Source organism: Venturia canescens, chromosome 8, assembly GCF_019457755.1.
Source record: "Venturia canescens isolate UGA chromosome 8, ASM1945775v1, whole genome shotgun sequence".
Classification (NCBI taxonomy): domain Eukaryota; kingdom Metazoa; phylum Arthropoda; class Insecta; order Hymenoptera; family Ichneumonidae; genus Venturia; species Venturia canescens.
The window spans coordinates 14,655,025-14,667,911 of NC_057428.1; the positions used below are offsets into that span (position 1 = coordinate 14,655,025).

General features: G+C 44.0%; 1 protein-coding gene across 3 annotated transcripts in view; it reads right to left on the bottom strand.

Moving 5' to 3' along the window:
* nAChRalpha6 (nicotinic acetylcholine receptor alpha6) overlaps nucleotides 1–12,887 on the bottom strand; it is a 190,862-nt gene that overhangs the window by 35,795 nt on the left and 142,180 nt on the right. The window contains exon 9 of one of the 3 annotated variants that reach the window (XM_043427002.1): nucleotides 9,921–10,007. The exons of the other annotated variants lie outside the window; for them this stretch is intronic. Coding sequence (XP_043282937.1) covers nucleotides 9,921–10,007 — 87 coding nt within the window. The remainder of the gene's footprint in view (nucleotides 1–9,920; nucleotides 10,008–12,887) is intronic. 3 annotated transcript variants of the gene reach the window in all.

Here is a 12,887-nt window from a genome sequence, read left to right on the forward strand (position 1 = left end):
TTGCAAAGATCTCATTACGAGAGTTATAAAACACTCGTGCGGGAGTAAAGCGAAAAGAGGAAAAGTGGTTGAGAGTTTGTCGAGAAATATACGAGGACGACGACGATGACGACGACGACTGGAGTGTACCGTGCTGCACACATCGGCCTGTAAAAGAGAGAACAAAGTACGCGCCGGTGGAACGTAGGCACGACGATGTTGCTGCAGAGTTTCGGAACAGCGGTGCGGCACGTTTTAATTCCCCTCGGCGTATGTGACGAGTACTTTTATTTTCTGGTTAAATTACCAACAGCGGGCTACTGAAAAGGTTTACCGGAGTCGCAGGCGTGTGGCGCGCGAAACAGTGTTAAAGCGAAACCAGGGGAATAAACACCGCGATGATGAGGCGAAGCTGGCGGTTGCGAATTTTCGCTTCAAGAGATTTTTTCCCTCCGATCCGCACCGGAAATCGTCGAAGTATTTTCTCGTAAATAAACACTCCGTCGAACGAACTTAAATCGATCGTTGGCAACGTCAAAAAAACGTTTCTCTTGACCAGGAAAGTTATCATTGAAATTTCGACTCGATAATCAAAATTCTCTTTGACTTCCAGTAATTAGAGCAACTCCGCGAGTGGAGCCAAAGAAGTCTAGCTTCCGCGGTTCGCATTACCATTTTGTTCACAAAAAAATTAACAATTCCTGGTCCTGAAATGAAAGCTCCGATCTTTAAGGACGTTCAAGCATGCCTGTACGAAAAGTACATTAGATTTTATTATTCCAAGTCAATGAATTGAAAATTTGAGTGAATTTATTTGAGCGACGTCCGATTATGAGTGAAAAATCTGGAGAGGTTTCACCGCCTCGTAATCGAGATATTCACCGTTGAAAATGTTTAACACAGGCTCTTATTGAAGCTTTCAAATAATTGTGAACTTCAAAAATAAATATCTCGATTTTGAGACGATGAATCATCGACCCAGAAGTTTAACCCCTGCTTCGGTGGCATTGACGCGATTTGGCGTCAGATCAATTCGTGCACCTCGAAAACTCCAGGCTACCAATTTTCGTGGAAATCTGAAAAACCTTCATCTCCAGCGTTTTGGCCACTCGGCGTGAAAAATCTCGGAAAAGATTTCCCTTTAAAAAATCTCATTTAACAAAGTTGGAAAATCATTTCTCCATGTAAGATGTACTTGAACGTCCTTAAACGACGATGGCGTCGGACATAAACACGGTTAATTAGAGACAAAAAATATGCGAAAACGTTGCGAAATATATAGACACAAAAATACGTTCGCTGACGAGAATCGCACGGTAATAAAAAGCCCGGAAAAAAGCTCAACGACATCAAGATTCATTTGTAACAGTTTAATGCGATAAATATACGCCGTGCAGAATAATATGCATAATAACTATTATCCTTGTAAGTGACACCTCGTTTTATAGGGTGACACGAGTGTTGAGTGATTATATAGCAGGTGTGGATGGGTTTACCGGCGGCGGGGAAGCGAACGAATATTCGGCCGATATATGAAGAGACAATAATGATAATAACAGTGCGTTTACAACGCGGATGCGGGGATGCGAGTGTGAATAGGAGCGCACACAGGGGATTGCGTGTATATTCCGGTGATTCATCGTGGCCCTTTGGCAATAGCGCAAGCTCCATCGGCTCGAGTGACGAGAATGGAAAGGGGGCAGGGGGAGGTTGGATCTCCCGCGTTAAAATCATACCAGTACGAATGAGCGTACGACGTTACATCGCGTAATGAAGCCCCAAATGCGGAAATAACGTCGGAGGCCGTCCGGCGGATGTGCATCGCGAGAGATCGATTTCGATGTCGGATTCCCCTTCGTTTTTCCTCATTAAGCAAAGCAAAATTAGCGAGCACAAAATGCATTTTTTTTCAAGTTTAATTGTCACTGCGATCGTGACGAAATTAGCTCGAAATAAGAGCAACCGCGCGAACACACCGAGAGGACGATGACGATGCTCAAGGAAAATTGGCAGGAAGATGAGCTCTGCGGCGGTGCGCGGCGTGCGAATCCCTTGCAAGCCGCGAAATGGAAATCGACGTCGGTTTCGTGGATCCGCACGCAGACGGAGAGCAGCGTTTCCTGTACCCCAGTCCCCAGGTTACGGCGAATATTGCGTGGCAAAGCGTGAATATTTGTATTGCGTGTGATGTTGCTTCGTCGAGTGTGAATTTTGGCTAATGAAAAATGTGCCTGCGCGCGCCGGGGGCTTTAGCGATTAAACGATCTTCGTAGGAGCGGGTTCGACGCGGCGAAAAAATTATCGCGGTACGAGCCAGTTGAATGCGCGAGGCGTGCGACTCGAATTGGTTTTTCGAAAATTCCTCACACCCCATTCGCACACTTATCATTGTCGTGATGCACTGAAATTTACAACATTAGCCAAAAGACATGGAGATTTTCCGTAAATCATGATGCAGCATGCAAATATCATTTTGCTCGAGGGCGGGCTCGCGTGATTAATAGATTTAAACCACTGTTATTGCATCCCCCCTCGTGTAATAGCGATATTAAGTAATGAGAATGTACGCTAATCGAGGCCCATTACAGGCCAGAGGATTATGAGAAAGATGTTTAGTGCTGAATATTCTCAACGTACCGAGATATTGTTCGAGTATTAACGCTCGTATTTATAAGCCTCGCAAGGTGGAGCGAACGATCGATGCACGTGTTTTTACCCCCCGCCGCGTGTTGGCTTTACTCGTGCACACGAACAAAACTCGTGGATAATAACTGCGGAGCAAATATCGCTGCGCGCGGATATACGCTCGTATTATTTCGCAATGAGAGAGAGTGAGAGAGAGAGAGAGAGAGAGAGTGGCAGCTCGAAATCGAGTCGAGAGTAACGTGCGCGACTCATTAATAATTCTCTTCATCTCTCACGCGCGGGCTTCATCGTCATTTGCGGATATCGCGGGCATCCACTGGGCTCGTATAACCGGCTAAAATGAGAGCAAATTGCGCCAAATTTTCAGTTTAGTCGACTCGAGCGAGGCGAGAATCGCGACGAGCAACTATACTTGTGACGTTTCTTTCGTTAATTATACGAAAGCGCTTTTCATCGATGATTAAAGTCTGCGGGATTTGAAAGTTTTGAGAAGAAAAAAATAAACAATAAATGAGAGAGAGAGAAATGGAAGCAGGTTGGCTGGCGCTGACAGCGCTGTCAACGCTGTCAGCCCGCACAATAAATGCAGAAAATGGAGATTAATTTCTCATCTGCGGTTACGAGCACGCACAATTGTTTTAGTATTTTTTTTCTCTCATACCCTTCTTTTGCCCTCTTTTTCAATTTTTTTCTTTGCTTTCTTTTCTCTTTTTTATTTATGTTTTGTGATGGCTCGTTCGCGTCAGTCTTCTCGTGATGAGTGTCATCCTTTGTTCGCGATCGCGGTACGGAAGAAGTTCCGCGCGCAGTCAGCTCGAATAACGGAGGAAACGTCACACAATGCTACCCTCGCCTGCCCCAACCCGCCGAGCTCGCCGAGCGCTCAATTCTATTTTACCGACGGAGCAGACCGCTCCGCCGTCCCCTTTGCGAACCTCTCGATGTCTCCCCTGGCCGAGCTTACCACCCTCCCTCCTCTTCTTTTCTCTTTCACACCGGGGAAGAAAGGAGCTCGCAAAAAGAGGCTTTTCGAAACAACGAGGCTAAATACCCTCGTGCAATAAATCATCCGAGCCTGAAAAACATTTGCATCGAGCCATTAAGAGCCCCCGACCACTCTCGGTTTAAAAAAGCCCCGCGCAGACTGATGTTACGACGATATTAATGCCTCACCTTTTTCTTAATCGTCCCGCCGCGCGTTCGGAAAGCCCAAAAAACTAACTGCTTCGCTATATTTTATCTCAGAATTTGCCCGTTTGCTTACCACCCCCCCAAATTCCATTGGCCTAACGAGATTACCCGAATTTACATTCTCATTATATCAAAGAGAAAAGAGCCCCCCACCCCGATCCGCCCCTGTAATTAAAAATATTGAGCTACCAATGCGACTCAGGTGCGGCGTAATTGTTGGCATTAATTTCTTGTTTTTGTTGTTGTTGTTGTTGTTGTTTTTTTTTTTTCAATTTTTTAAAACTATCACGCGAATTTTTACAATTTTTTGTTACCGTCTAATGGATATGAAGACCTTAAAAATCGTGGCGATGTTTATCAGCTTATGAAATTCGTACCTTGCCTATAATCAATGGGATCGTTTCGAAATTATCTTACAAAAGAAATCGTTTTGTCCTGGGTGAATTTTAGTGAGTGCGCAGTCACGCTTTTGATAAATCCTGACGAAAGATTCTTCATGTTCAAAGTTAATAAAAATTTGTGACAAATATAGGATTTCGATGAAGCAGAGACAAGCAAAAAAGTGCGATGCACGTGACGATGTTGATTTATTTACAGGGAGTCGCGCGACGTCGCGGTTTTCCCGAACGAAAATTCAAATTCAAACTTGTAATAATAAAAAATTCATACGCAAGTCCATCCTTATAAAGAGGAGTTTCAAAGTGTATTGAAACAAAGTAAGCAGACAAAACGCAGCAAAAGAAATTGTTGGACGTAGCAGAAGCTCACAACAGAGTTAAGGCACGAAAAAATTGTTCTGTAAACCAAATGAAACGAAGGTGTAACTAAAGCATTTGAAATTAAGCTTGGACGAGCAACATTCGAAGGAAAAAAAATCATCGGACATCCGACCAACGACCCCGGCTCGGTGAAAGGAAACGAAAAGTAACGAAATACTGAAAACAAGGAAAAATAAAAAAAAAAACGTTAGAAAAAACTGAGCGCAGCGATTCGGAAACAAAAAAAAACGCCAAGAAGATGCCAATCAGCATTTTTTCGTCTCAAACTAATCGTCAACGATAAACAAGTTGAATAACAAAATAGCAGAGATCGATGGGACGTTGTCACACGATGAAAAGAAAGTTGGTAATTGCATGGCGCTGCTCGGAATCACGAGACAAGGTTCCTCGCAATTTCAGAAAGGAACGTCGACCCGTGGTGGTTTCTTACTTCGTTTCGCTCGCGCCCTCCGACCAATCATCGGTTGATCGGTTTTTGTCAATCAACGAATTAGCTTCGGCATCGCGCGCGCCAAGTTCAAGGAATGCGCGAAATAACTTCGATTTACTCGATGTCGATTTTCTCGAACGGTTGGGCTACGTTTTTTTGTAAAAGCTCCGGATTCGCTGAAGCTTCCCTCGCGGCTCTGTTCAAACGTGTCACAGTGTTACGTAAAAAGATGCTCGCTTTTTTTTTCGTAAGAAAGAAGAGAATGTGAAAAGACACGGAGAGCAGCGTCTGAGCGCGAGTGTGATGCTCATCACGCACGAAGCTTGCGTGACAATATTTGAAATACTTTTTTTTTCTTTTGCGGTTATGGATACACCTTGTATGTCTGAAGACTGGAGCTTTCGAGTCGGCACGACGACCGGTGCTTACGTCGTCAGGGGCTTCTGCTTTCACGCCGACGAGGATCTACCGGCCGTGTCAAAAGTTGCGTTTCTGCTTTATTCCGCGGACATAAAATGTGTGCCGGAAGTGCTTTATATCTTCAATGATCTTTCGAATGTAAATCGAATAGTTTTTTTTTTTTTTTTTTTTTTTTTTTAATTTCTTCGATTTGTTTCGAGCAATGGAGAGTTTTGGGCGCGGCTGAATCTTCCGGATGGAAGGGAACCCGCGAAAAATATGATTTTTCACGTTCTCATTGCATCGCGGTTTCTCAGCCCGAGTTGAAAGCATATCCGAAACGGAGGCGAAGTTGGCGAGGGAAATCTCCGGGTTCTGCAGAGCCGCCGCGCGGAGTCGAAATCGCGTGAATTTCAAGCCGCCTCGATCGCGACGTTAAAACCGGAGGGAAGGACGAGCGGGAATGAATTATCGGGGCTGAACGATCCCTTTAGCTGGACATTTTATTCGGCGTGACTTTGGGGACACTCGATATGCACGAATGGAGTGTTGCACACGGCGAGTAACTCGTTTCGTCTTTCTTTTATCGGAATCGCGTCTCTCGGAGGTACACGTACAGGAAAAAGGAGACGTTTTCGTTTCGTTTTCTTTTTTTTTTCTTCGCGCTCAAGAGTCCTACCTCGGATATCCGTTGTCTACTTCCGGTCTTTTTCCGAGCGTACGTGCCAGCACCGAGTATCTCTGGCATTGTCGGCTCTTTCCAAGTTTCCACAAGCCGAGGGTAGTACATAATAATTTTGGCGCTGTACTTTTTTTCCCGGCGAGCCAATTTCGGTTCAATTGTTGCAGCTTTTACATTGCGCACGGCGCGTTACCGAGTCCGGGGCTGAGAATATAACCCCCCCCCCCTCCCCCTCCTCCACCCGCGGCATTTTATGTCGCGCATAAAATGTCTGAATGACATTTGAGACGTGACGTTTTTTCGGATTCAAACGTTTTCGGCTTAAGCTTTTTTTTGCTCGTGGTAGATCCGGTCTACGGTAACTGTAAAGATTCTTTGTGAAAATCTCTTTAAAAATTGACCCTCCGATGCGGTGGCTTTTTCGTACGAAATTTTTCGTACAAAAGGCTCGCTTCCCTATGCACCCGTGCACCGTTCGCGTTTTTCAACCTACTCGGTTTTTCTTTCTTTTTTCATTATTTTTATTTGTATTCCCCGCACTGCGCCTCGTTCCTCTCGCGGTTTCTCTTGTTGAACTTTTAAAGCCCGCATTTTGGCGAATCGCAAGCGACTTGGGGGGATCAGTCGAGCGTGGAGGCTTGATTATTCACGAGGAGTTGGAAGATTTTTCTGTTGTAAATGGTGCGCACACTGTGTATGCTATAGAAATAGACGAGACTCTTATCTGAACGAGGCGAGGCGCGCACATACCCTCGGAATTTATCGCGGTACGTGCGAAACGGGAGCTCGGAATTCGCGAGCAAGACGCCCCCCTCCCGAGAAGCAACAGTTTATTCAACTGTCCGTGGGTAGGCAGACATTTTGTGATTGATAGACCGGAGCACGAAAATCATTCGGATTTGCGGAGCGACGCTCGCGCTTTCCGTATCGTCAAATTTCATAAACAATTGTGATTTTTAAGACAACGATACCAGGCAATTACCAAAGCGATGCATTACTGAAAATGTCATTCAGCGGCACCGAAACTTACCGATATAAAACTCGCAAATAAGTCATGAGACAGAATATCTCAAAGCGTTTTATCAAAAGCAAAAAAAAGCGAAAAAAATAAAGCGGAATGAAGATAGGTAAAGAGGAAGCGAAAATATTTGAGAAATATATTTCACTCCGCAGCGAGATACGTATATTGCAGCGAGTGAACAAATATTTAATAAATTATTAAGACAAACGTCATTTCAAATATAATAAATTTACACTCAAATCTCATCATACGGTATATATAGAGATATGAAAAAATGCAGTTTTAATGCATCGAGCCAGCAGACAAACACGCTCTGCGGGAGAGTAGAGAGAAAGAGAAAACATTGTGTGCTGCTGCTGTGAGCGTGGTTCTTGTCACAGAGAGTAATATTATCGTGTGTTTGTCGTTCTTTCGAGTTAAATGTAAATAAACAAAAAGCTAAATGTATGTGAAGGGTAATAAATCCTTAAAGGAATTCCTAGCGATGTAAAAGCCTGCAGTGAAGTTTGTTTAGTCACATTTTAAACAGCATTCGTCGTCCTCTCAATTGACACATTCGCTCTTTTTTATATATCGTATATAATTAAGGATAAAATTATGTTTTTATGCTGATTTAATTGTAATGCTTTATTCGCGAGCTTCGTTGCGATCGCGATTCGAGGTAGCGGATCGTTTTTTTTTTTTATATTTTTTATCTTCACGACATGCCTCAAAAATGGTATTCAATCTCGCCGTTATCATGTCAATTATTACGCTCGACGGGATTCGTCGGGGATGGAGCAAAGCTCGCGCGACGGATTGAATCGCGGTCACAGCGAAGCTGCTTTTTGTTTCTGTTTTCTTCGCTTTCTCTCTCTCTCTCTCTCTCACTCACTCACTCACTCACTCTCTCTCTCTCTCTCTCTCTGAACTTTTGCAATATCAAATTTTTTACACGGCTTTTTGCCTCATGCGATCGAGCGGTGATGATTTAGCCCGGATTTCGGAAAGGAATTTCTGACGAATCGCGAGCACACGCGGAGCAATACAATTTATCAATATAATATTTTCGTGAACTAGTTCAACTCGATAAGTTCGTGGAACGACTGAATATTCGTATGAGGATATGCACGCGTACATCGATCTGTAAATTCGTGTTTTATTATTGTTTACGTGATTTGAATCTCCATTTGTGAACTGCGTGATCGATTAAGGCAGCGAATCTTGCTTAAAATTGATGCGAAATCCGAGGCATGCTGCGCACCCCTCGGAGCATTCCGCCCTTGACTTTAATGGGCCGTTGCTGCTTCAGTAGCTGCCGCGAGCACTTGATGCCAATGAGAGCTTCTCGCGCACTTTCTGTATCATTTCAAGGCTTGTGAGAAAGCGAATTTTTGAACTCGCAGCTTATGACGATCCGGGCTTTATCATTGTTTCGGTTCGAGCTCGAAGGTGTCTGCGACAAGGAGGAGGCGCGCGAGCACTCGATTAATCATCTTTCCTTCTTCACCGAAGGAGCTTCCTTATTCGAGATTAAAATAATAACGAAAACAAGCAAGCGATCCCAGCAGCTGTCAATCGTGCAGTCGCCGCCCAGTTTCGAAAACGCGTTTAAATATTGTCTGTAAAATTTGTTTTTAAAATAGTTTGAAAAATTTTGTTTGCCCTTTGAGGATTTTGGTATTGATGCGAAAAAAAAAAAAAAAAAATTGATTTTACCATCCTCGAGAGGACTTTTGAGCTCTTTTAATCAAAACGTTCTTTACCACGACGAAAGTACGTTCGAGGGCGTATAAAAAGGAATGAATAGGAATAAATTTGGTCGAAGGGCTCGGAGAAACTCGCGTATTATACGCTCTCATTCTTCTCCTCAGCAAATAACCAACGTAGTCGGACGTGTTAGCAATGTTCGATTTTTCTCGCGCAGCATCAACCGCGCTACTCCTCCTTCTCGCGCGATCCGGTAACAAAAAAATGTCTCGATTTCACTTGCACAAGCAGTACGAGCGCGCTCGTATTTGACCACTCCACAGTATACATATACGTGACGAATCCCCGGTGGCTGCCGTCGTATTCTATATGAAATACCGTACATCGGCGAAACGTTTCTCTCCCCAGGCGTTTCTCTCTGGCTCACCAATGCCCAGGACCTGGAATTTTCCTACGTCTCTCGCGCTTTTTCTCGTTTAATGTTTCTTCATTCTTCTTTCTCGTTTGTACCCACCCCCGGGGTTTCTACTTTTTACGGACCGCGCTCCGGCGCTCTTTCTCTCTCGGCCCGACAAAACGCTTGCATTGATTTCAATGAATTCTCTAGTTTCTCTCTGCCACGAGAAAACTGCCAAGCAAAACTTATTTTTCAAGCTCACGCGAACGCGCACAAAAGCCTCGATATTCACTTATCCGCATTTCCTTTTTTTTTTTTTTTCAATCAATTCGAAACGTTTCTTTCGAATTTATTCTCATTTACTCATCACTGAAAATAACCTGAAAAATCCGTCGAAATTCTCATTTTTCGTGCGAATCATTAAAATTTAGTCTTCTATTTTAGTTGTATTTTTCAGGATTTTTTCCCACCGAAATCAAATTCACGATAACGTTTGACCGACTCTCTTCGACTGACCGGGGATTCGTCACGTTCAGCACATATTTACGATCGATTTAATGATTTGTTAATATTGATTTTATAAGAAAGATTAATTAGTGAAATTTTGATTGTTTTTATTTTATTTTATTTTTTTTTTTTTCAATGTTAGTAAAATAAGAACACACAAATAAGTGAACGTTTGCCTCTTTGTAAAAACTCAGTTGTACCTAACAAGGGTATCGCATCGGAGACCTGGGGCAGGGTCTCGGCGACGAGATTCAGGAACACCGTCAGCGATAGCAAGATGGTCACTCCTGAAACAGTCGTTGCCCCCACCATGCTCAATCCTCCATCAAATTCAGTTCTTCAAAGAGTCACGAGATGTACGATATACAAAATTATTTTCAATCTTCCATATATGCATATCTATTGGATCGATCGTTATGATCCAATGAGTATTATTATTATTTCTTAGATCGAATTAATCTAACATAGAATGGCATAGAAATATTGAACGAACTCTGGTTTGCACCTGGGAGCTGGATCGTTCAAGAGATTTTTTCTTTTCTTTTCTTTTCTTTTCTGCCTCGAGAGAAATTGATAATAATCAAGGCGCGAGAGTAGATCGATGATGGGAAAAGAGCTTTCGTCGGTTATTCTCGCGAGGGGAGGTTCATTTGTAAAAATTCTCAAGTATCGAAGGCGACAGGAAAATGTAGATTTCGACGATTTTCTTAAACGAGGAAAACAACGCGAGGAGCTGCTTGGAGAATCGATTAATCAAAATCTTAATCGCTCATTGATGCGGGGAGCTCTATTTTAAGCCGAATCGCATAATCGATCTTGCCTCGCGCGCTTTCAAAACTTTGGTAATTCATCATTAGCATTCTCGCACACGCGCTCTCTCCTCAAGCCCACTTACCTTTGACTAACACTCTGTAAACAACAAAGTTATGAAATATTTTCAACACAAGAGTCAAGCCTCTGTACCTGGGTAAAGTGCCCATGAAAAAATAACAACTTTCTTGGGCGCAGCAGCGAATGCGTGAAAACTCAATATCCAAGGGCTGCGCTGCTGCGAGACTTTCCGAGTGTCAACGCGTCAGGATTATTCGAACGACCGAGAAAAAGCAAGTAGATTTCGGTATTTTGTAAACTCGATAATCCACAATACAATCGGACAGCCGGAGGCGCAAGCGGCTCACAAATTTCAACGAATCGATTCGCCCGTCAATCGCTAAATCCTCCTTTGTTTTGCGTCCCGCGGAAGTGAGGAGATCGAAGACGCACATATTCCGCTTGTTTCTCGTGAGCAACGAGGCGTCGGACGGGGGGGCTCGCGTGTCGCGATTGTCACGAGGAGGATGCGGAGAGGGAATTTTTTCATCGAATCTTTCACGCCCGGCAGGAGGTTGCTCGGCGTCGGGAATTTAGGAAGCGAAATAAATTGAGCGAGGCAAAGGATTCTTCCGGATATTGAGAATCACGTTATCGCTTTTTCTTACTTCGCCCCGTGCATGGTTGAACGCGCATCGCTATCAAACGAGATTTAAAAAATTGTTGTTTCGGTGCATAATCGCTCTATCCGGGCGCGCGCTTTTATATTTATCCCACGAATTAAAAGCTGTTATAATTCGCGAATGGCACGCGGGAAAAAGAGTGATTTGGGGAGGGAAATGCTCCCGAGAGGTGGGATTTTTCAGCCTGAGGGGCTTGTCGCACTCGCATTTATTGTCATCAACGAATCTTGACGAGCTTTATTCGGCGTGGGTTTCTGCCGTTTTTTTTTTTCATTTTTTTTTTCATCGCACCCTACACGCTCGCAGCTCGCTTTTTGTACACATAAATACTATGTTGTCAATGCATCGCGGGGCTGTTGACTTTTTTATTATTTTTATTAGTTCTCAAAAACAGCAATCCGTTTCGTGGTACGTTGTCGCGCGGACATGCCGCGTATCCCGAACAAATTCATCGCGACGAAATCGCGATGTGGAATGTAACGGAGGGAAAATCGGAACGCTGTGCTGCACCCCGCGCTTCTCAACGTTTGGTTTTACATGCGCCGCGCGGATCCGTTTCCCCTCGAATGTTCATTGCTGATGATATTTCTCGATACTATGGACTTGCGGAAGTAAAGAAAAGAAAAAAAAAGCACTGCGGTCAAACGCGCTTCGTGGGAGTGAAATTTTTGTCTCAATTGGTGTCAAGTCGCGTCGAAATACCGCGGGAAATTGATGTTTCGCGAGGGTTCCCCGTTAGCCGAATCTTCGGGAAATTTTTAATTGGATTCGGAGCGAAAAATCCGAGCATTTTTTCGTCTCTCTCTCTCTCTCTCTCGCGGGGCGATCGAAGTTTTCGAAAGTTCTTGAATGTGACGATAGAATTTATTTGGAATCCGATTTTCATTGAACTATAGATGAGGGCAGAAAAAAACGGCAGAAAGGAGCGTGACGAGGGAAGAATTTGCGAAGGATCGATTGCACGCAGCTCGTTAAATTAATCGTGTTCGTGTTTGTTCGCCATGCGGGGGCGCCACTCCATGACTGTGCCGCCCACTTTGCCCGTGCACGCAGTGGCGAGGTTCGAGAGCGCGTCCTGTAAAGAGCTTCGAGATGTTAATTCCTTGTCGCGCAGTGTGTCCGTAATCGTGGGATTTAAACGTCACGATTAGCTACTTCGTCGCTGATAACTCTCGTCCAGTTCCTGCGTCAAGGAGCACCGTAAATTATATTTATTCGAAAATGAAGACAAGAGCACCGCTTTCGATCGACACTCGGACGACAAATGGGCAGAAAATCGGTTACCTACTGACTTGTCGCATCCCCATCGATGCGCCTCGGTTTATCAAGCGACTACGATTTACGGTTAATCACAAAGTAGCCACAAAGATACACGAGACAGAGAGCTCAATTTTCGATAAATTATCATCGCTCGAGTCGAACGAATGTACCAGTAAACGACCAATGAGCATCGATCACCAATGTCCCTCCGAAATAATCGTTGCTGCAAGCATCTTACTAATACAAATGACGACGAATAAACGGGCTAGCAGCGTCGAAAAATCATCAGTCAATGACCATGAGAAAAGATTGAAGGAAAGAGCAGAGCAGCGGAGAAGATACAAAACGTTTGACAACTCTCATGCCTGTATAATCGCATTCCTCGATCGACCTCAGTCAGATTTACAGCGAATT